This window comes from Aphanomyces invadans (genome assembly GCF_000520115.1).
Source record: "Aphanomyces invadans strain NJM9701 unplaced genomic scaffold supercont1.5, whole genome shotgun sequence".
Taxonomy (NCBI): Eukaryota; Oomycota; class Saprolegniomycetes; order Saprolegniales; family Verrucalvaceae; genus Aphanomyces; species Aphanomyces invadans.
This window is the reverse complement of record NW_008580150.1, coordinates 2,634,129-2,654,236: the sequence shown is the minus strand read 5'-3', so window position 1 is coordinate 2,654,236 and position 20,108 is coordinate 2,634,129. Positions and strand designations below refer to the sequence as shown.

At 53.1% G+C, this 20,108-nt stretch overlaps 10 protein-coding genes across 12 annotated transcripts; 6 read left to right on the top strand and 4 right to left on the bottom strand.

Moving 5' to 3' along the window:
- The first annotated feature begins 1,427 nt into the window (after window positions 1-1,427).
- H310_03767 (hypothetical protein) lies at window positions 1,428-2,672 on the top strand. The gene is made up of 4 exons (XM_008867749.1): window positions 1,428-1,899; window positions 1,953-2,069; window positions 2,119-2,185; window positions 2,233-2,672. The coding sequence occupies exons 1-4, from the start codon at window positions 1,440-1,442 to the stop codon at window positions 2,402-2,404; spliced, it is 816 nt and encodes a 271-aa protein (XP_008865971.1). The 5' UTR covers window positions 1,428-1,439; the 3' UTR covers window positions 2,405-2,672.
- Window positions 2,673-3,493: 821 nt separating this feature from the next.
- On the top strand, window positions 3,494-4,606 carry H310_03766 (hypothetical protein; the record flags this gene model as incomplete). The annotated part of the gene is made up of 6 exons (XM_008867748.1): window positions 3,494-3,661; window positions 3,711-3,888; window positions 3,941-4,005; window positions 4,047-4,136; window positions 4,184-4,465; window positions 4,523-4,606. 6 exons carry the CDS (start codon window positions 3,494-3,496, stop codon window positions 4,604-4,606), a joined length of 867 nt encoding a protein of 288 aa, XP_008865970.1.
- Window positions 4,607-5,109: 503 nt separating this feature from the next.
- Window positions 5,110-8,565, bottom strand: H310_03765 (hypothetical protein). The gene is made up of 18 exons (XM_008867747.1): window positions 8,358-8,565; window positions 8,228-8,288; window positions 8,175-8,187; window positions 8,097-8,117; window positions 8,026-8,053; window positions 7,978-7,986; window positions 7,894-7,936; window positions 7,827-7,847; window positions 7,704-7,787; window positions 7,656-7,659; window positions 7,580-7,601; window positions 7,391-7,533; window positions 6,903-7,336; window positions 6,097-6,839; window positions 6,010-6,042; window positions 5,813-5,965; window positions 5,588-5,764; window positions 5,110-5,533 (listed from the first exon to the last, which is right to left on the bottom strand). The coding sequence occupies exons 13-18, from the start codon at window positions 7,054-7,056 to the stop codon at window positions 5,435-5,437; spliced, it is 1,359 nt and encodes a 452-aa protein (XP_008865969.1). The 5' UTR covers window positions 7,057-7,336; window positions 7,391-7,533; window positions 7,580-7,601; window positions 7,656-7,659; window positions 7,704-7,787; window positions 7,827-7,847; window positions 7,894-7,936; window positions 7,978-7,986; window positions 8,026-8,053; window positions 8,097-8,117; window positions 8,175-8,187; window positions 8,228-8,288; window positions 8,358-8,565; the 3' UTR covers window positions 5,110-5,434.
- An 88-nt stretch (window positions 8,566-8,653) lies between these two features.
- Window positions 8,654-9,563, top strand: H310_03764 (hypothetical protein). Its single transcript, XM_008867746.1, has 5 exons — window positions 8,654-8,909; window positions 8,967-9,044; window positions 9,095-9,202; window positions 9,247-9,355; window positions 9,402-9,563. Exons 1-5 carry the CDS (start codon window positions 8,668-8,670, stop codon window positions 9,507-9,509), a joined length of 645 nt encoding a protein of 214 aa, XP_008865968.1. The 5' UTR covers window positions 8,654-8,667; the 3' UTR covers window positions 9,510-9,563.
- H310_03763 (hypothetical protein) lies at window positions 9,501-10,369 on the bottom strand. The gene is made up of 4 exons (XM_008867745.1): window positions 10,258-10,369; window positions 10,123-10,191; window positions 9,751-10,060; window positions 9,501-9,704 (listed from the first exon to the last, which is right to left on the bottom strand). Exons 1-4 carry the CDS (start codon window positions 10,326-10,328, stop codon window positions 9,561-9,563), a joined length of 594 nt encoding a protein of 197 aa, XP_008865967.1. The 5' UTR covers window positions 10,329-10,369; the 3' UTR covers window positions 9,501-9,560.
- Window positions 10,370-10,584: 215 nt separating this feature from the next.
- Window positions 10,585-11,810, top strand: H310_03762 (hypothetical protein). Its single transcript, XM_008867744.1, has 2 exons — window positions 10,585-11,430; window positions 11,480-11,810. Exons 1-2 carry the CDS (start codon window positions 10,630-10,632, stop codon window positions 11,654-11,656), a joined length of 978 nt encoding a protein of 325 aa, XP_008865966.1. The 5' UTR covers window positions 10,585-10,629; the 3' UTR covers window positions 11,657-11,810.
- Window positions 11,811-12,386: 576 nt separating this feature from the next.
- On the top strand, window positions 12,387-13,559 carry H310_03761 (hypothetical protein). Its single transcript, XM_008867743.1, has 2 exons — window positions 12,387-12,614; window positions 12,664-13,559. The coding sequence occupies exons 1-2, from the start codon at window positions 12,444-12,446 to the stop codon at window positions 13,105-13,107; spliced, it is 615 nt and encodes a 204-aa protein (XP_008865965.1). The 5' UTR covers window positions 12,387-12,443; the 3' UTR covers window positions 13,108-13,559.
- On the bottom strand, window positions 12,387-14,168 carry H310_03760. 2 transcript variants are annotated; one of them, XM_008867742.1, is made up of 3 exons: window positions 13,786-14,168; window positions 13,537-13,737; window positions 12,387-13,484 (listed from the first exon to the last, which is right to left on the bottom strand). In XM_008867742.1, the coding sequence occupies exons 1-3, from the start codon at window positions 14,104-14,106 to the stop codon at window positions 13,158-13,160; spliced, it is 849 nt and encodes a 282-aa protein (XP_008865964.1). In that variant the 5' UTR covers window positions 14,107-14,168; the 3' UTR covers window positions 12,387-13,157. The 2 variants fall into 2 exon arrangements, with proteins under 2 accessions (XP_008865964.1, XP_008865963.1); XM_008867741.1 differs by having other exon boundaries at window positions 13,537-14,168.
- A 1,620-nt stretch (window positions 14,169-15,788) lies between these two features.
- Window positions 15,789-17,952, top strand: H310_03759 (hypothetical protein; the record flags this gene model as incomplete). Its single annotated transcript, XM_008867740.1, has 5 exons — window positions 15,789-16,422; window positions 16,478-16,621; window positions 16,665-17,390; window positions 17,437-17,614; window positions 17,673-17,952. 5 exons carry the CDS (start codon window positions 15,789-15,791, stop codon window positions 17,950-17,952), a joined length of 1,962 nt encoding a protein of 653 aa, XP_008865962.1.
- Window positions 17,551-19,942, bottom strand: H310_03758. 2 transcript variants are annotated; one of them, XM_008867739.1, is made up of 4 exons: window positions 18,619-19,942; window positions 18,251-18,565; window positions 18,019-18,193; window positions 17,551-17,973 (listed from the first exon to the last, which is right to left on the bottom strand). In XM_008867739.1, exons 1-3 carry the CDS (start codon window positions 19,924-19,926, stop codon window positions 18,020-18,022), a joined length of 1,797 nt encoding a protein of 598 aa, XP_008865961.1. In that variant the 5' UTR covers window positions 19,927-19,942; the 3' UTR covers window positions 17,551-17,973; window position 18,019. The 2 variants fall into 2 exon arrangements, with proteins under 2 accessions (XP_008865961.1, XP_008865960.1); XM_008867738.1 differs by having other exon boundaries at window positions 17,551-18,193.
- Between the last annotated feature and the right edge of the window lie 166 nt (window positions 19,943-20,108).

Below are 20,108 nucleotides of genomic sequence, written 5' to 3'. Positions count from 1 at the left end.
TCTGCGATTTGCCTCCAACCTCCAAGTCTCCTGTCCACCGCGTTATCCGGCTTTCTATCCTGATTCAGTGTCTCTCTGCCAAAAAGTACCGGAGTCGTTACAGACCTGCATACACATGATCAACTATCTCAAGACAAAACTCGAAGAATGGGACTCAAAGTCTCAAAATACATTGCCCGACAGAAACTAGGCCGTAGGTACGACCACCTTCTCAAGCTCTTGCACGAGGCTGCCGCCGTAGCGGCTACACCCACCAGCAAGCCTGCAGATCGAAGAAGACTATCACTGACCCGAGATGAGTTTGCAGCTCGAATTCACAACGATTACGGTTCGAAACTTGACAAAAGGTGTTTACAATGTGGACGAAACAGGAATCCAGGACGATATGCCACCCCGATACACTTGGTCCCGTCGTGGAGTCAACGCAAAGCTGTCAGCAGGCGAGAAACACTTGCGCAGCATGACTGCTGTCCTTGCCATTCGTCGGGACAGAGAGAAGACGCCTATCACGTTCGTCATCAAGGGTGAACCAGGAGGCGACATTGAACGGATCGAGTTCCCAACGTATTCAAGCGGCCACTTCTACGCAATGCAGACGAAGGCATGGATGGAGAGTTCTGTATGGCAACAGTACCTTTAGTTTGTTCTTGCTTTAAAAGGTCAAGGCCAGTGCGTTCTTGTGTAGGACAACTTTGAATGCAACGTCAGCAAGGAGAGCGTGGACTCTGCATAGTCACAGTCAGTTGGTATGAAGGTGTGTGCCCTCGCACTCAATGGTCCCTCCCACTGCCATCCATTGGACGTATCACTCATGGCACCATTCAAGCAGCACCTGCGAAACCTGTGAGTTGCCGAGAACATCCTACTAGCAGCTGCTGCCTCAATTGGGATGTGTGATAGAATGTGGGGTACTCACAGACCAACTGCATCGTCGTGAGCCAGACCATAGGTGGTGAAAGCTATGTATTCGCGGCGAACACGCCGACCCAGAACGCTACGTGGTTACCATGGACTACCACGTCTTAGCCAACCCTGCAGGCGCGGGCATGGCTGCAGTGTAGTGTCATATGGCGATAGGATCATGGTATTGACGACAAGTCGTCGTCCTCGCAACGTACGAGCTCTGCAGCCCATATAATGAAGGACAGGTAGAACGAGTCAGAGATCAAATTCAGCTGCACTTGTCGCGTGAACTGGTGGTGACCGAAGTGGATGCCTTTTTCGTCTGCACATGCCAACCACTCGACACATCACACAGACTTCACTTACCCCCCGCGATTGCACCATGACACGTCCACTGAAACCCCGAAACTCTACATGTGCAGCCTCGAGATCACGAGACTGCCAAGTGCTGTGCTCTCGATCGTCACAGGCACGCTGACGTTTGCATTTTGATGGAGCTTTGACAAGGTTACAATATTCCATTTTTATCCGGAAATATGGTTTCTGTTGATTTTTTTTTATTGTGGCTCGGGACAAAGTCGGATCGTGGACGTGTTGGTATCGCGATGACGACGGTCGACGACGCCATCGAGTCGTTGAGCATGATGTTCGAGCTGTATGACAAGGACACGCTCGTGGCCGTTCTTGAAGCCAACGAAGGACATCTGGAACGCACCATTGATGCCTTGCTTGCGATGCAAACGGACAATCCGTCGACTGCACCGGCCACCGCGGTCCTCCCAACTGAAGCCACCACACTCGCCTCGTTTCCACCACCTCCATCAACGGCACAAACTCTTCATCGATCTCGAGCAGTACTTCCCGACGACTTTCTCCGTGTTCCCACTGGCGCCGCCTCCGACCAGGAAACACAGGACCGGATGCTTGCCGAAATGTTGCAGAGCGAATACTTTCGCCAAGAAATCGCGGCCGACCAGGACATATCAAACTACATTGGTATACAAAATCGGGCAAAGGTTGCCATAAGCTCACGATTCCTCTTCGTTTAGGAGTCGATGGTCGGCGCTATCGTGTGCCTCCTCCCGCTGTGCCAGAAAAGTCGGCGTACGACGTCGCGAACGAAACAATCGTGGCCGTGGGCGAGCGGCTCTCCGACATGAGAACTTGTCAGTCATTCTCCTCTTCTCGTTTCGTGTTTACAATATTTCTCTCCAGCCGTGAAGAACAAGATCTCTGAAATGTATGCACGATTCCAGGCCAGTCGCCAGCCGTCCGATCCATCGTACGTGCTCGTTGGAATACTCAACCATTCTCATTCCCTGGCCGTAGCCATCGACCGCTCATGGCGCTCTCGGACGACGAAAGCGACGAATCGTACCATAGTCGCATCCACGACGGACCGTCCTCGGGCGAGTTGACGCGGCGCCGGTCGAGCCACGCATCGAGTCCGCGCCATCACACCGTCACCGGCGGCGTTTGCTCGCACTCCAAGCGAGATTGACACGGACACGCGGTAGCTTGGGCGCTGCTACGTCCCATGGTGAACGCCTAAATGGGGGTACATCCACCAATTCTCTTCCTTCCGCACCCTCGTCCCGACGTCGAGTTAGCACGAGCAGCGTTGGGAGGGTCGTTCACGGACTCGCAAAACGCAGTAGCGACCCACGGATCCGGGTTCCACATATACACATCGTCGACAGCTTTTCACGTGTTGGCCGAGCGCAGCCCGGAGAAACGCTGTGAACGACGCAGCGTCCACCAGGATCGTGCAATTCCTCCTGAAGTCGTCCATCATGTGTACTGCCCCGCACCCACCAACTTGAGCTGTGTACGAAGCATCTGCGACAAACGTGGACATTGCTCGCCTACACGCCGAGGGAATGCGGAGCCAACGGCTTGGTGAGGGCACGATGCAGGGAGAAAAAGACGGAGACGTGAGCGCCTTTGTCGCAGCGTCCATGTACACCAGGACATCGCGACACACATGGCCGAGTGCAGCTTCGTCGGGACGAAGGTCCGAGGTCGGGTGCGCTTTCCACCCAGTGGAACGTTGGCCCGAGTATATGTTGGAGATCACAACGTCGTGCCCGGCGTCGCAATGTCCTGTTGAAGCACGATGCTTTGCAACGTCGCGGATGCATATCCGTTTCCGCGATGGTGTACGGGAGTGAACACTGCAACAATTGTGTACGTGCGGGAGCCATGGTGCAGGCATGGGCGATTGATCACTTCCTCGTATGGCACCTGCACCAGCACGTATGGTGTCCTGCGTGCCTTGGCGAACTGTTCGCAATGGATCGAATATTCACGGATCGGTTCTCGTTCTCGATGCCTTCCACTCGAGGGCACCTCGAACTCGCCACGAGGTCGACCTCTTCCAGAAAGAGTAGGGTACAGGGGTCGTCGACATGAGTTTTTCGGCGCAAATGTTGAAATGACGAGCATTCGCCGCATGCTCCACCGCGCAGCAGAACTACTACTTGGTTTGCTTTGTTCCCATCCCGCATCATCATGTCCTTTCAGTCTCCTCGATCGCCAATTTCCGGATAATCCAAGGATCTTCCGGATACGTTCACTTTAGAACGTGTCCATGACCAAGTACGACGCGCTGTTTATGGGCGTCGCCCGCGAGGAAGGCAGCATCGCGGGGGTGCTGACCGCATTCTTCGACTTTCTCCACCGCAACACGGACTTCTACGTGGTGTCGGACAACCCACAACGAAAAATGGGATTTGCCCCGGGTCAAGCCGAGGCTTTGGTATGCCCGTCGCTCTGGGATGTTGTCGTAACTCGTGTCATGTGTCCAGCTCCTGCAGTCGTTCCATCAATTCCCGACCAAGCCGCTGGAAGGACGTGTTTCCGACGCTCCAACGCACACCTCCCCTGCCGCGACGGGATCTGCACCAACTCCAGCAGTCTCCTTCACGACGACAACCCAACCGCCGAAAGCAGCGCAAATTGCGATGACTCCGGAAGGAAAGCAAAGTAAGCATACGCGTGATGTCTTCACATACCTCTGATCATTGCATTCTCCCAGTTCCCGTGGGAAACGGCGGATCGACGGCAACGTATACGTGGACGCAGAGTCTTCGCGACGTCACGGTATTGCTTGTCCACACGATCGATGGACTGACTCTGCGCAGGTATATCTGGACGTTCCAGTTGGGACAAAGTCCAAGGACGTGGCAGTCACGTTTACCCACACGACAGTCTCCGCTGGGTTGAGAGGACAGGTGCTACCATGGATGATGCGTCGCCTGACTCGATGGTGCTGACGCAGACCCCACTATTGCACGGAACATTCCCCTACAAGATTAAGCTCGAGGACACAGTGTGGTCGTTGGATTCGTCGCGGGTGCTTTTACTTTCGATCGAAAAGACCACGGAAACGTGGTGGAAGTCTGTCGTCCAGGTTTGCGCGAGCATCTTCCAGCACACCCGTTCGAATCTCATGCGCGTATTCGTCAAGGGCGACGCCGAGATCGACACGTCGCAAGTTGACTCAACGCAGCGCATCGACGAGTACGACCCGGAGACGCAAGGAGCCATACGCAAGATCATGGTGCGTCCTCTCTCGCGCTTGTCCACGTTCTTCATGCCAGTTGGTCTCATCGGATAGCACGAGCAGCGCCACGGAGGCCGCATCACTTCCGGCGAGAACCAGCCCACCATGAGCTTCCCGACCTCCCTCGACATGGAATAAATTCATCTCCCATCACATCAAGCCGTCCATGCAATCTTTATCCGTATACTTTCTCGTATCCAGATGACCCACTTTCTGAGTTCCTCGCACCCGAACGACAACGGCGCTGCAACTTGTGCTAGACGCTCTGTGGCGAAGCAGTAGCTCATGGCGCGCGGATATGGCGCCGGCGATCAAGGGAATCTTGTACGAGTCCCACGCGGTAGATGGGATGCATCAGCAGAACGAAGCGACGAGTGCGTATCGACGGGAGAGGCAAGGCATGGTTGATCAAACCGGGCATCACATACAGACATGCATGTGGTGAATGACTCTGTCGAGACAAGCGACCGTCGCTGGATAGACTCGTCTCGAATCAAATCCCCGTCGTTCTCGAGCACTTGGAGGAAACGCGATCGAATCCCGCACGGTTGTCGTCGGTAGTTCGAGTGTGTGTGACAAAAGGTTGTTGGAGCTGACATGGAACCGCGGCAGAACGTAGCGGTGCTGCGAACAGTTTGGTTTTCGTGTGGAAATATTGCTCCCGATTCACGTGGATTGATCTAGATCAGCGAAAAGGAAGACCCGTCAAGGCAGAATGACATTGGGTGACTTGTGGGTTTGAAGGCGTCGAGGCTCCACTGGTCGAGACGGCGGGAAAATATTGCTTTGGCAACAGTGTTACGATGGCGGATCTCTACCATGCACCCCAAGTTCTTTTTCTCTCAGCGTATGACGTCGACGACAGCGTACCCCAACCTTCAACGATATGACCTTGCTGCAGCATCATTCACACACGGCACAACGACAACATGCCAGACGCGCCAACCCAACAAATTGCCCCTTGCTTCAGTGGCCTTGAGTGGCTAAACATGCTTTCTGGTACTCCTTGGCGTGCTTGAGTCTGTCGGCGCGATGTATGTGCTCGTTGAGTTCGATTTTGTGCAACTAAACAAGCATGCATGGCATATGTGAATACAATCCTTTCGAGATTGGGCATACCTCGTTCACAAGCCGCTGTTCTTGGGCTGACTGGGGTTTCAACTCCACAGTAGTCTTCTGCTTGACAACTCTTTCGATGATGAGTTTACGACGTTGATCTTGTTCGGCCTTGGCGTCGCGCCCCTTGCGCTTGACTTCGGCTTCGAACTCTTTTTTCTTGAAGCCCAGCTCCGTTCTCTAAGACACGTACATCCGTCAGAACCAGTAGTTGTGCGAGGCGATGACCTGCAACGCATCGGCCCGCCTCGTTGCTGCACGTCGAATACTCTCTTTTGTGTCTTTCCACCGCTCGGCATTCTCAAGCAGTTTGGCTTCACGGATAAGGCGCATGCGGTCAGTGTCCTCTTTGGTCTGTTTCGGGGCTTCCATGGCCCTTGGCTAAGTGCTTGAATCAGTGTCGAAGAAAGCAAGACTCGTTGTACCAAGGGGCGAATGCGCTGCTTCGTTGGTCGCGTCTACGTGGATGGAGGTGAATGCATGGAATACGTTCGATCTTTGTGATGCCGTACCGTCGCAACGTCAGGGGACGTCGGAGTGGATGGTCCTCCTGCTGCAGTCTCGTGCTTGGCTTGCAGCAGCGGCTGCGTTTGCAGAATTAACGCAATGCATTCTTGCCGTTCCCGCTCGTGTGCTTGATGGCGGACGCGTGCCACCATCTCTGGCACGACGTTTGCATGATCTCGTCGAAACGACTCCAACGACCGATGCTGCAACGTTTCCATAGCTATCCCGAGGGTGCGACACGATTCGTGGACAATCGGGTTTCGCATGAACGCGTGCCACTGCTTTGGATGGGTCATGTAGTACGTTGCCGCTGTCATGAAGTGCGCCTTCGGCTTCATTTCGGTGAGAAGCGACACGAGCTCGTTGTCTAGCTCACGTGTTGGTGCCAACTTGGTCGGCATTGCCATTCTTGCGTCAACTTCAGCTTGCCAATCGGCCAATGTGCAAAGGTCGGGCTCCAAGAAGGACAAGTCGTCCAGAATCACGCCTGATGCCACGAACTGTGCTTGAATACCAGAAATGCCGCTTGTACGTGTAGAGGTCGTTGCAAGATGCTGCCTTGGCGGAACTGGTGGCTCCGAATCGTCGAATGCGACGTTGTACTCATCGTCAACGGAGTTTTCATCCGTGGGGATGTCAAACAAGGGCTGCGCGGACTCAATCACGCTCGTGTGCATTACACTTAAAGTTGAGGTACATGAAGATGCACTAAATATAGTGGCAACGAACGTTTTGAAGTCAAGCGTATCTGGAAAGACATGTTTTCATATTTCGTGTCGTCGTATCCGATATATTGAATAGACTCACATACCTTTTTTTGCTTGAACGAGTGTTTGGGCCGGAATGAGGTAGAGGAGTTGGCACATGAACACTATTGCCACTGCTGCGAAACACGGAGCTGTCGTGTCCTGGAAATAGTCATACAAGTCATGGAGAAACGTAGCAGAGTGTAGAATTAGCTGCATCACCTGGAGCAAAGCGATGCGACGACGAATTCATCTGAGGAGGTAGCCCAAATACTGGGCGTTGTGTCGTAGAATTTGATGCATAAGCAGGGCGGGGAATAGATTTCGCGCTGGGGATACTCGCCATCGTGTTGGCAAATTTGGGTGATGCTGGAACTTGAGGGAGGCGCCCTGACGGTTGCGCAGACATTGCTCGTTGTCCCTGACCTTGACTCTGCGTTTTCAGTGCTTTGACCATTTTCTCCCAGTTGCGGCATTTCCGAGATTTATCTTTGTAAGCCTGTGACCAACGAAGCAATATTCTTGCACACGTTGCACGAAACCAGCTAACTACCTCTCGTAGATCGTCGTTTGAAGCTGTTAATGTTGTAACTTTGCTCTTGTATTCCTGGAGCTCTTCTTCCAGCTTTTCGGTATAACTCTTCATTTGTAAGTAGCGCTCGCCATGCTGCTGTTGGTATCCGTTGTGTTCTTCGACTGTTTATAGATGGACATGAGCTCTGGAAATGTGTTCCATACGAACCCAGAGCATTGCGTAACCGCTCCTTCATGTAGCAGCATTCAGCTTGTCAACCATCGAGACGTAAAGGATGGTATACCTGTCTACAACAAGGGCACAATTTAGTCGGCGAATAATTTGAATATACCTGAAGTTCTCTTGAGCATGCTGGAACTTGACAAATTTTACAGTCAATGCCAATTGGATCTCGAGAATTTTACCAAAAGAAATGCTACTGAAGTTAATCACAACATATCTATTCACAACGTACCAAATGCGCCTTGAATTTGACCTGCCAGTGCAATAACATCAGGAGTTACTGTATGGCATCATCCTACCCAAGCAGGCTGAGGGGTCAGCTAGCATTTCTTCCCATATAACCTGGAATCGTTGATAGATTGAGTATACATCTTAATGTCCACCTCTAGTTTCTACAGAACGTGTTAGTTGAGTCGTAAATTCTGCAATACTCGTGGATCCGTGGCGCTTTTTACAGTCCTACAATATTCGTGATGGCTTGTAGTTCACCTGACAGACTTACATTTCGCATATGCTGCCAGACCTGACACATTCGGGAAGTAGTCATTGATGAAACCAGAACATTCGTCGTAGCTCATACCTCTGACTCAAGTCTACATCATTGTGAATAATGTAAAGTTGACGAACACGTACCTTCTTGACACGCAGGGCAGGTCAAGTCTCCATCTCCAAAATGCTTGTACGCGTCTTTTTCCTATCGCGCGACCCAATCTCCAAATAAAGGGCGAACACTGCGAGCCAGGCATGCATGACAGATACGCACACAGAAGATGTGACTGCATGTCGTACGATAGCACGTTTGCGGCCCATTGGAACCACACAAGACTTCCCAGCATGCGTTGCAGCGAAGTTTGAACGATGCCCATATAGCTTCCTTCGTTCCTTCTTCATGCACGTGTGGATCAATGTCGCTTCGTGAGTTCTCCATGTTCGTCGCCGTCGGCCCTGTCCTTTCTTCGACAGCGGATCTTCTGCAATTGAAAAATGGCGCTCAATGGACAAGTTTATCCGGATGGTCTTTTATCCGGACACGTGGGAAGTGGCAGCACAATCATATCCGTTCCATCGCAAGAATGAGCTGCACCCACGAGCATGCGGACCACGACCATTCCCACGATCATGACCATTCCCACGAAGCCGAAGATGCTGATGGCGAGTCCCTGTTCCAGTACATTGACACAAGCAAAGTTCGTTGCTTGAACGCTTTGGATGAGGAGCACCGCACTCACCCGTTCAAGAGCGCGGCCCACAAGAAAAACAAAGACACGTACTTGGAGTCCAACGAAGACGACCCAGAATTGATCGTGTACATTCCGTACGTAGTGCTTGAAGAGGATGTCAACGTGCTGGATGGCTCACACCATGCTTCTAGTTTTACTGAAGCTGTCAATGTCAAGTCGATTTGCATTTCCGGCGGTGAAGATGGTTTGCATCCGAAATCTGTAAAGTTGTACGTCTGCTACGACGAAGAAGATCGCATGTTCGGGTGTCTATGCGTAGGTTTGCCGGCCGCGAGGACATTGACTTTACCAATGCGACGGAACTACCACCGCTTCAAAAGTTGGAACTAACGGAAGATTTCGATGCCCACATCGACTACCCGCTTCAGTATGTCGATCGCGATGGAAACGTCCTTCCTAACTTGTGATTAGCTTGCGCAAATTTCAAGGAGTGAGCAGCCTCACTCTTTTCTTTGACATGAGTTTTGGCGGGGACCAAACTCGCCTGTACTACATTGGCCTCAAGGGCGAATCCAAAAAGGTAACTAACTATTCACATCTCCCTTTTGTACTCATGTTCTTGGCAGTGGCGCCACGGTGTCGTCGAGTGCGTGTACGAAAGCCGCCCGCAGTTCAGCGACCACAAAGTCCCCGGTTCCGCTATGTTCAACACGTCGTCACGAGAATCTGCATGATGCAACAATGCAGTGCATTTCCTCTTAAATATACACTCGACTACTCGTTGTCTATTTGATCTTGGCAGCGTTTGCTTCAGGCATGCGCTCGATGGCGTACTTGCGCTGGGCGATGTACATAATGGGGACACCGGGCACTTTGCGGATTCGGCGCTTGAGTTCACGATCGCATGTTGCGACAATGTAACATCGCGACTAAGACCATTTCAATATCACGAACTTGAAAATCGGGGAATCGTACCGATTGGATGCGCTGCATCAAGCAGTCATCGGCGTATGTGCCTTTGTGCGTGCATGGGAGTCGCTCGAAACGAGGGTCCTTGGCCAGACGCAGTGCGACACGGTACTTATGTCCGAGCTTTTCCAGTTCGGCCATGACGCAGTCGGTGATGCAAGGAATGCACTTGGCCAAAAGGCAGTCCATCATCGCCGACACGACTTCCAATTTGTTCTTGATACTGAAGTTGATAAAGTTCGTATCCACCAAGATGTTGTACGGTGGGCCAAGGTCGGCGTTGTACTTGAAGAACAAGTTGGACGGGATTTGATCGCTACGTTGCGGTGCTATCAGGTAAGGCGAACGACAAGGCATGGAAGTGCACGATAAACGTACATTTGGCGGGGAGCTTCCTTCTCCTTTTTCTTGAGCTCCTTCTTGGCCACGGCCACTTGCACAGACTTGCTACAACGCTTGAGAGTCAGGAACGTTCTCCAAAGACCAAACACACTTTATCGCCATGAGACTTACATGCGTGTGTCCTTGGGGCTAATCATGCGCTTCACCGCGGCAAACTTGCGCACTTTCTTCTCCTTGGCCATGGCGACGAGCGAGCGCGGGACCAAAATGACCCCAACAAGACACCGTTGTTCAATCTACTACCGTCCAACCAAATTCCACCAAGTCCCAGCGATGTATTTTAAATCTCAAGTTGAAATTTCGCTCGATTTTTAAAAGCGGATACACAATTCTTGTATACAATATTTTGAATTGTATCATTGTGCGCTTGAGTCTTGCATTTCTGAAAAACTGTAGGAATGAATGCAATGCAACATCAAATTAAAGAGGTTTTTCGTGCGAGTGAACTCGCGACCCCGGTTTTGACGCCACGACATCGCCGCCATGAAGCGCCAGCACCCTTCGAGCAATGGCAAGGGGAAATGGACCGGCAACAAGAAGACCAAGTCTGTTCAATTTAAAAGCGCCAAGCATGATGACGACGTGGGTGGAAGTGACGACGATGACGACGACGTGAAGGGGGTGCTCGATAGCGACGACGACGACGACACGAAGAGCAATGGTGATTGCGATGAGGTTCATCATGCACAGCGACATCACAAGCAGCAAGAAGGCGAAGAAGACGACCGACCAGACATGCCGCAGTATGCAGAAGAAGGTGTGCGCATGATGGCCTTCAATTTGAAGGAAGACAGAGAGGACGGTCACTTTGACGAAAATGGGAATTTTGTATGGGCCAAGGAAGACAAGCCGATTCAGGAAGATGCTTGGCTGGAGAATGTTTCTGCACAAGACATGGAAGGTGCGGAACGAGCTTACATCCTGAGGCGCGAAGCCCAAAAAGACGAGGAGGAATCTTGGACAGAGCGCCGTGCGACCAGTGTGTTCATGGAGGTGCTTGAAGAAGGTGAGACCGTGCTGAAGGCACTGAAGCGGCTGGGAAAGAAGAAGAAGGGCTCGAAAGGACCAGACCAAACCCCGGACATGAAGCGAGAGTTTGACGAGCTCACAGAAGCGTCGGATTATCTCATGCGCCAAGGAAAGGCAGACGTGTACCACACCCCCAAGGAGCAATTGGTGCCGCAAGCTCCCGCCAAGCCGCCAGTACTGTGGGAATACAAATCGCAAGACGGGCAGATTCAAGGCCCCTACCCGACAGCCAATTTCATTGCATGGCAAGCACAGGTGCCTCTCGCTCTCATGACATCCTACGTGGGGCTCACCATTCTTCCAGGGCTACTTTCGAGGGGACAGCGCTGTTCAAATACGACAATACGAACCTCAAAAAGCCGTGGCAAGCGAATCGTCGGCGACGCAAGATCTCGAAGATGACTTTAATGACGACGACGACGACGAGGACGGCGGGTGGGTGTCGTCCAACACTATCGACTTCCACATGTACAGTCGTTGATAATGTAAGGCAGTCCCGGAAACAGCCGTTCCGTCGTCGACCAATGTGCGCGGATGTATCATGGTGTGGCACTCCCTGTCACATTCACTCGACGACTTGTCTGCCTCCACGCATATTCGGTTGCGCTCATCTTTGTTTGCCGCTCCTGTCTGCTCTCTTCTCACCCGACTGGAAGATGTCTGTGCCCTTCGTTGGAAGCGTGGGTGCGCTTGCATGGCCACACTGTCTTCCCGCACCGTCTCCTCCCAGATGATCGTAATGAAATGTGCGCCATATCGTGCACATTTGCGGCCGCCGTACACAATATCAAACCACTGTTCATTTTAGTGCACACAACTTTGGCCTGTGTTGAATCCAGATAAAACTTTCATGGTGCGCTTCAGTGAGAAACATACGGTGAGATGACTGGACCTGGACCAAGGGATCTTACTGCACGAAGGATTCCCGATGCATTGTTTGGAGCGATGGGGAACGTGTCTTGCCCGCATCCATCGTCGCCAGCATATCATGATACCCAGATTGCCCATAGTTTGACTTGGTTTAGTATGTAGTCGAGTCGCTCGAAATATATGATGAATGTTTCGAACGACAAAATTGCGCCAATCGGTGGGAGGTCGGGAGGTCGAGCTAAACTCATCTACCAATGAAATCAATTGAACGCAATGGAAACGCGTAAAACGTGCACCTGCTGTTGGCATCCAGAGCCGCGATTTTCTACCAAAACTCGTGGCGACCACGATGGTAATGGCGGCCGGGCGAGCAATCATTCCTCCAAACTCGTTGGCGTATGGGATGCATGCCTGCGGCGCTTGCAGCGTCATCCATCGAAGCATGCCACATCGACGACAAGGCGTGGAAAGTTTCAGCGACGTCCGACAGAACTACCATGCGACGAGAACGTTCCTGCAGCGACGCCGTCCTTGAAGTGCTTGCCCCATACTTTGACGATCGATCCTCGGTACGTCGTCATGATGAGTGGACATCGCGGCCTTGACTGTCCCGACTAGATTTCCACGGACAGATCATCGTGTTTATCGTGGGAAGACGAGTCCGAAGACGATTCCTGTGTCGATGAAGGCGATGACGTTGAAATTCACTGCGAACAAGATCACTACCCTCTCCATCGAAGGCAAAGCGACGTCGCGATGTTCCGCGCTTCTGTTCTTCAAGCCCATGCATGCCCACTTCACCTCCATCAGATCTTCGACTCCCTCCAGGAACTTCATCATCGGGTGTACGTCGACCGATGCCTCGTCCACGTGCGCCCGTCCTTCCTCCTCCTCGACCTCGTTCATGCCGCCACGTCCGTCGAACTCATGAAGCGAACACTTCTCGATGTTCCTCTCGAAGTCTTGGATCTCCTCCTCGACATGATCGACGACACATGGGTCGACATCCTCGGTCTGCAGCACTACGGCAAGCGCGGCGAAGTCCACTACGCGCGTCTCTAATTTAAGTCGTCATCACTTCCGCGCGGTAGTACGTAGTGCATGGCACACAGTTATAACTTAACATATTCCACTTCTCCTTTTTGGCCGAAATGGTGGAGCCCATGGACGTCTTCCATGACATGGTGGATCATGCGCACCATCTCGTCGGCCGCTTCAAGCGTTGGTGCGTCTGAGTGCCGCCGCACGGTCTCAATCGCGTCGAGCATCCCTTCCAAGTCGGCTTCCACGCGGCGCCTCGGCATCACCTTCAAGCATCGGTCGTCGTAGATGCGCTTCATGCAGTCTAGAAAGTCATCCAAGACTTCCACGAGTTGTTGCTCGCTGCCAGACAGTTCGGAACGCTGCCGTCGCAGGATGTTGGACGCCACCGAATTCGACTGTGGCAAGACGTCCCATTAGGATGGGAAGAGACGACGGGTGCCACCATACCGTCTCGGCCAATGTCGCCTGGGGACTCCACGACAGCGTACGAGCTCGAACGCGAGGTGGGGAAACGAGGATTTGTTCGAGCTTGACGAGGTCCGAAAGGCGGCTTTCGGCCGAGTACGAATCCCGCGCACGAAAGATCTCCACGTCCCCCGCAGCCGCGTCGCTCGCGGAGGAATCCCACGACGACGTCGTCGTGAACGCCTGATCCATCATGTGACGAATCGACACGACGTACGGATGACCACCTACCGACAGACGCTCGGGCAAGTTGCTCACGTTGTCGTCTGGTACGTCGTCGTCATGCAAGTATGGGGACACATCGAGGGAGGCCGCTCGACTCAAGTGGGACGGAGGTTTGTCGAGTGGTGCGGTCGATAGGCGGCTTGTCGTGTCGGCGACTGTGGGAACCGTCGTACGTGGCGTGCTGGTCTCGATGACTGTTGGGGAAATCGGGACGTGTGGAGTGCTCGTCGCAGAGATGGATGGAAGTCCGTTCACGGAGGCAGCGCCGCGCCGCGCCTGGAGGAGCGAGCTCGTGCCAGGCACCTTGACGCGATGGACGAAGAACATGTAGAATCTTGGTATCCGAGTGAATATGCTTGGAACGTGGACAGTAGAGACGGGGATGGGTGACATTTGAACGGTGTGAAATTGAACGTCGTCCTCGCGCCCTCTCCCTCATTGTCATCATGGACGGACGATAGCTACGCCGAGCCTGCATCCGTACAGGCCATGCGAACCATGACGATCAAGTGCGCCATCCTAACGACTGCGAATGTTGCTCATGCTGCTGGCGTCGTGAATCTGGATGAGGGACGTGTGCGCGGGCGACGGACCACATTGAACTCGGTGGACGACCGCATCGGAGCACCGAGGAATGAAAGTGCACTGCGCGCTCATTCGTCCATCATGTCAAAGGTGGCGCTCCACGAAGCAACAAGTGGGGGAATCCCCGTCGGGACAGACACGTCGACTTTGGTGTATGCAGTCGCGACGTAGGCCCAAGTACTCAGATTGTAAGAATGGATAATGGTTGTCGTTTCATGACCCGTAGGTTCAAACGACGCGCATGATGAATCATCCTCGTACGGCTAGGGAAGGGTTCGTACAGATAAAGCAAGTATGAAAGTGGTGCGCTCAGACATCCAAGGAAGTATATTCGCCTCTTCCAGCGTGAGCTGTCGGCAAAACACTGCGAATGTTTAAGGGAAAAATCATCATCATCGCGCACATGCAACACGCACACATACAAGAATGAGCGGAGGAAGCGTTCACAAACGCTGGGTCACGATGCATCTCTTACGTGTCGATGGGTGTCGTGGAGAACACGACTTGAGTAATCCCCGTTGAGTTAACCCGCACACTGCCGCACGACGTCGACGTGGCGTGGGGCCAATTGCATAACTGTGGTATGACGAACAGACCTCTCTCGTCGGCACATGCTCCACCCGAAGGCATCTTCGCAGCGTCCAAAAGAAGCGTTTTGCATTCACTGCCGGCACTCTCTGCCCTGCGGTCCGGGGAATTTCCCAATCACGGCGCCATCGCGGGGATGGCGCTTGACTCTGCAATTCTAAATCGAGTTCTGACCCCACGGTTCGAAACACGCCCCGAATTTGAACACCATTCGTTCCCGCCGGTCAAACAGAGGATTGGAAAGAGTATACAAAAAACTAGTGAAAATAGTCGGTTGCCCAATTGATTCTAACCCGAACTTTGACGCTCGAAACAATTCAATGGACGTCGACCACTTAAACTTGGAGTTTGTATGGGGTGGGGTTTTTGTAGGGGTAGGGCCTCTACCACAGGTGGAACTAATTTGGTGGAGGCGCCACGCTGTCGTCCGTTTGAATGCGTCACGAGGAGCTGAGGTCAGCTGCAAAGACACACTTTCGTGCATGGAAGCTTGTTTTGCTTGGTTGGTGGTGCGTGTGGATGATGTCGGACTGCGTCTTTGAATTTTCTCGACGGTCCACCCGATCGTGATAGTTGAGAAATCATTTATGAAACTAGACACCATGCTTCCTTCATACTAGTATGCATCAACATGATAGTTGAGAAATCATTTATGAAGCTCGACACGCTCATTGTGGAGAACTTAATGAACGACGTGACGATTTCGGTTGCGAATAAAAAATGCAAAAAATGGGTGAAAAACCTGGAACAGGTCAAATTTAGGTGCAAATCAAACCACGACATGTAACTGTTGAAACCGTCGTCACCTCCATCGTGCAAGTATTTTTACTTGAAACATGCACTCCAAGGCGGCGGCGGTCGAGCGCCGACCGTCGGGAACGAATGTCCTTCTTCCAAGCACGCCACCCAACTGCATCATCTGCCGGTCGTGCAAACAACCCGTGCATCTTGACGACATTGGCGACCACGACTGCAGCACTGCCAAGACTGTAAACTCACCATTGGCACCACCTGCCGTGGTGGAGCAACCGAAACCAAGCGTCGTTCCGTCGCCTCGTCCTTCGCTGTCGATGCTACCGTCGCTGCCTTTGCTGCAACCTACTGGGTCGGCAGCAACCCCACCACTTCCAGCAACAGGAGCGAAAGCGCCGCCACCGCTTCTCACACGCAAGTCTTCCATATCGTCCAACCAATCCGCTGACATTCAAGCCCGCGTGACTCAAGTCACGGTCAACGCGCTCGGCTTCGCCACGTATCGCATTTCATCTACGCTCTGGCCCAACGGCCCCCAGTTCACCGTCGACCGGCGCTACCGCGACTTCTATGCGTTTGCCACCCTCCTTCAGCTCATGCTACCGCCCCAGTCGGCACCGACGAAATCGTTGTGGGTCAAGCTGCCCCCCAAGACGTATTGCAGTCGCAATACGTTGTCCGATGCGTTCTTGCTGCGTCGCAAAGCTGGCTTGGAAGGTCCGTCGTTCCCTGCATGTCCTTCCACCGTCGAACGTCACACCCTCTCTCAAAGGATTCCTTTCTGCGGCCATCGACATGCTCATGAATCCGAAAAACACCACCGGCCCCATCCACAAGCGGACCTTGACACAGATGCACGTGTTGCGCGAGTTCCTTGGCATTCCCGCAGCCAGAGACGTCCAAGGCGCCGTGCGAGGTACCTCGTCCTGTCAACATGACAATGTGACAATGACTTGCAGATGCCAAACGTCTCGGGCTGACCTCGGATGGGTGGACGCTACTGGAATCGGTCGGACCGCATGACCACACGTTCGAGCAGCGTTGCGATGGCTTCAACACGATCAAACGAGTCGCAATGGTGCCGTTTCCACCGCGTGCGATTTTCGACCTGCTCGTGCTGCCACCTCACCAAGCAGCTGCATTCAACCCGACCATCGTTGGCGGGAGTCTCGTCCGAAAAGAGTCGACGTCGCTCTGGGTGGAACATGTGCAGCTCAAGGTAAGAACCGTTGCCGTCCTTCTCGTGATGACGCTGCCCCACCAGACCGTGTGGTTCCTTCCGGGTGTCGAATGCGTCAACGTGAAAAGCTGGCGGCTCGAGCCCAACGGTACGATCATCGTCGTGTCGATCCCGGCCGCCGAGTGTCCGCCGCACGTGACGGCGTCGGCGCAGAACGTATTAACGGGATGGATCCTCTCTCCTGTCGATGCAACATCGACTTCCGTCACGATGGTGACACAAATGGACTTGAAAGGCCACATCGGCCCCAACTCGCCCTGGAACAAACTCGCTCTTCGCAACTACGCCATGGACTTGACATACCTCCGATGCCACTTGGACGAGTCGTACGACAAAGCATACTACGACGCCCTCGGGCCGCTCGTGTCGCCCGACGAGCTCCACGCAGTCACCCTCCACCCTCACGACATGCAGATACCTGGCGCCGGGGACAAGGACCCCAAAGGTATGCGCTCATCATCGACCAGTCGTGTCTTGATGGGATCTTGCAGTGTTCGTGGTGTGCCAGCAGATCGAGCCGCTCTTCTGCCTCTTGATCCATAAAAACACCAACCGCAATGCGCTCATCCTCAAGCTCAACGTGACGAACGACGACGACTCCCAGGCGCTGCACATGACGGATCCGCTTGTCGGCGAGTGGGTCATGTTCGAAAAGGCCAAGAACCCGCGGTAAAGCAATGCTCAGGACACTGGTTTTGCTCGGAGCACTCACCGGACACGACGGTAGACAATCCATGAGTGCCATCGAACGCAACACGACTTACCAGTGGACGACAAAGCATCTTGGCCAAGGCGTCCATGCGATTCAATTCGGCATGCTCAAAGGCAGGACGTTCCAGCTGCGCAATCACGCGGGTTACTTTTTGCACGGGACGCTCAATGGCAAGCCCAACGTCATGCTGAAACGCTTCTACCTCACGTTTGCGCCGTCCATGGTCGGCCTCGGCCAGCTCGATAAGATCGAGCTCGTTGGTGAAACAGAGACCGAGGTCGTGTATGTTCGCTAATGCAAGTCTTTCTTTTCGGGACTAGTTGGAATGAAGCCACGACCACCCGACAAATGCACAGCCTACATTATTGCAGCTGTTGCATCTTCTCCTCAAAACTTGCCGCCCAGCTGTCGAGGTTGGTTAGAATTGCCTTCGGCTCGGAGTCGTCGACTCCTGTTACGGATGGGCTAGTCGCTTCTGACGAAGCGCCTTGTTCTATCGCGTCCGTGGGCTTCTCGACGCTCTTGGACGGCGATCGCTGAGTAACACAGAGATCAGCGTCATCTTCTACTATCCAGGGGTTGAGCAGGATTACCTGTAGTGTTGGCGACGACGGACGGCGCATGCTCAACCGACGAGTCGATTCACACCCATTTCCAAGGATGTTCGGCTTAAATGTGCACCCCTGCTGCTCCAGCTCTTCTTTTCGCTTTTCCCTGTCTTCCAATATCTGTTTCTTGTCGTTGGACAGGCGTTCCCACACCGGCTCCTGCGGCACCTCTTTCAGAATCAGCGCTGGATCGACTAGCACTTGGGGCTTGAACGTGCATTCCTCCATTTCCTTCTTGAGTTTTTCCTGTTCCGCCAGCTCCAACATTTCCTGCTTCTTCTTGGTCTCTTCAAAGAGTCGCTACAAACCACAGGACGTGAGTGTCGTGCCACAAAGAAGTCCTGGCAACATACATTAAAGATGCTGCCGCGGCGCTCCAACGATACAGTTGGCGCAATGATGATTTCAGGCTTGAAGGTACACTCTTGCGATTCCAGTTCGATCTTCTTTTGCTCGCGTTCCACAGCTTGCGATTGCAGCAGCTCTTTGTTGAACAGTCGCTCGTGAAATGGGACTTTTTCCATCGCTTTTGATGCCTTGACCTTTGAATCGTTGATAGCTGGGCGAAAAGTGGCCTCTTGCTCGATGCGTTCCTCTTTGGCCTTCCGCAAAGCTTCCAAGCGCTCCACTTTCTTCTTGTTGGCTTCCTGCAACCGATCAAAGAACGACTTGTCGTTCGTCTTGCCCTTGGCCGACGTCTGGGGTTTGAACGAACATTCGGTCATCTCTAGCTCGGCCTTTTTACGCTCCTTCTCAAGGCGCTTTTGCTTGAGTAACTCGGCGTCATACAACGGTTGCTTGGGTGGCGATTTGGTTTTCTTGTTGATCTTGGGCTGGAACGTGCATTCGACGGCGTCCTTTTTTTCAAGTTCTTTCTTCTTCTCTTCTCGTTTGGCTTCAATTTCCTGGTGGTTCTTGTACAGCTCTTCGACGCGTGACGTCGACTTGGAAACATCGGTGTCGTGCCGGGCGGACAATCGACGCGACAAGTTCGAGATCTCGGGCTTGTACGTGAACTGTGCTTCGAGGCTCTGCTTCAATTCTTCCTTCCTCCGCGCCATGTCCTCCGCTTGTTCGTGCAGTGCGAGGAACCGATCCTTTTCGGACGAATCTTCGCGCTTAGACGCTGTCCGATTGATCGTGGGTTTGAACGTGCACTCTTCTTTTGGCTGCCGATACAAGTTGTCCCGCTTTTCCTTGAGTTCCATAGCTTTCGCGTAAAGCCGATGGGCTATCTCGTCTTTTTGACTTGGCGACACGGATTTACGTTTTGAAGGAGATACGTCAGACTCTGTCGGAGCAGGGGGTGGAGCGTTCTTGTCGTCCAACGTGAAACTCGACGTCGCCCCCCCGGACCCCTTTCGCACAGGGATCTTTGACGGCGACGAGTTCAAGATTCCCTTGATCTCATCCACCATTCGCGTCACCGTTTCAGCGGTGGTGCCTTTCGACGCTTCGCCATCGGATGTAGAAAGGACAGCGGGTGATACGAGTTCCGTGGGGACAGAAGTAGCGCTCAAGCATATCTCGGCGTCTTTCAAATGAGCCCCATCCATTACGAGCGATGGAGCTTCCTTCTGCGGCAGAGGTGTGATGGCAACCGCGTCCTGATTTGCCATGGAGATGCCGGTTGCGGCAGCTGCAGGTGCGACGTCCGTCATTTGCGAACCTGCGCGCTCTTTTTGGAATGCCAACGCGCAAATCGATCTTTTGGAACGAATTTAAATAAATTCGCTCACCACATGGAACCGTTTCACAATTCAATACAAAGTTTCATATGTACGACGCTATTAATATTCGACGATTGAAATATGCGCTAAATTTGGGCACGCCTTTTCGAACA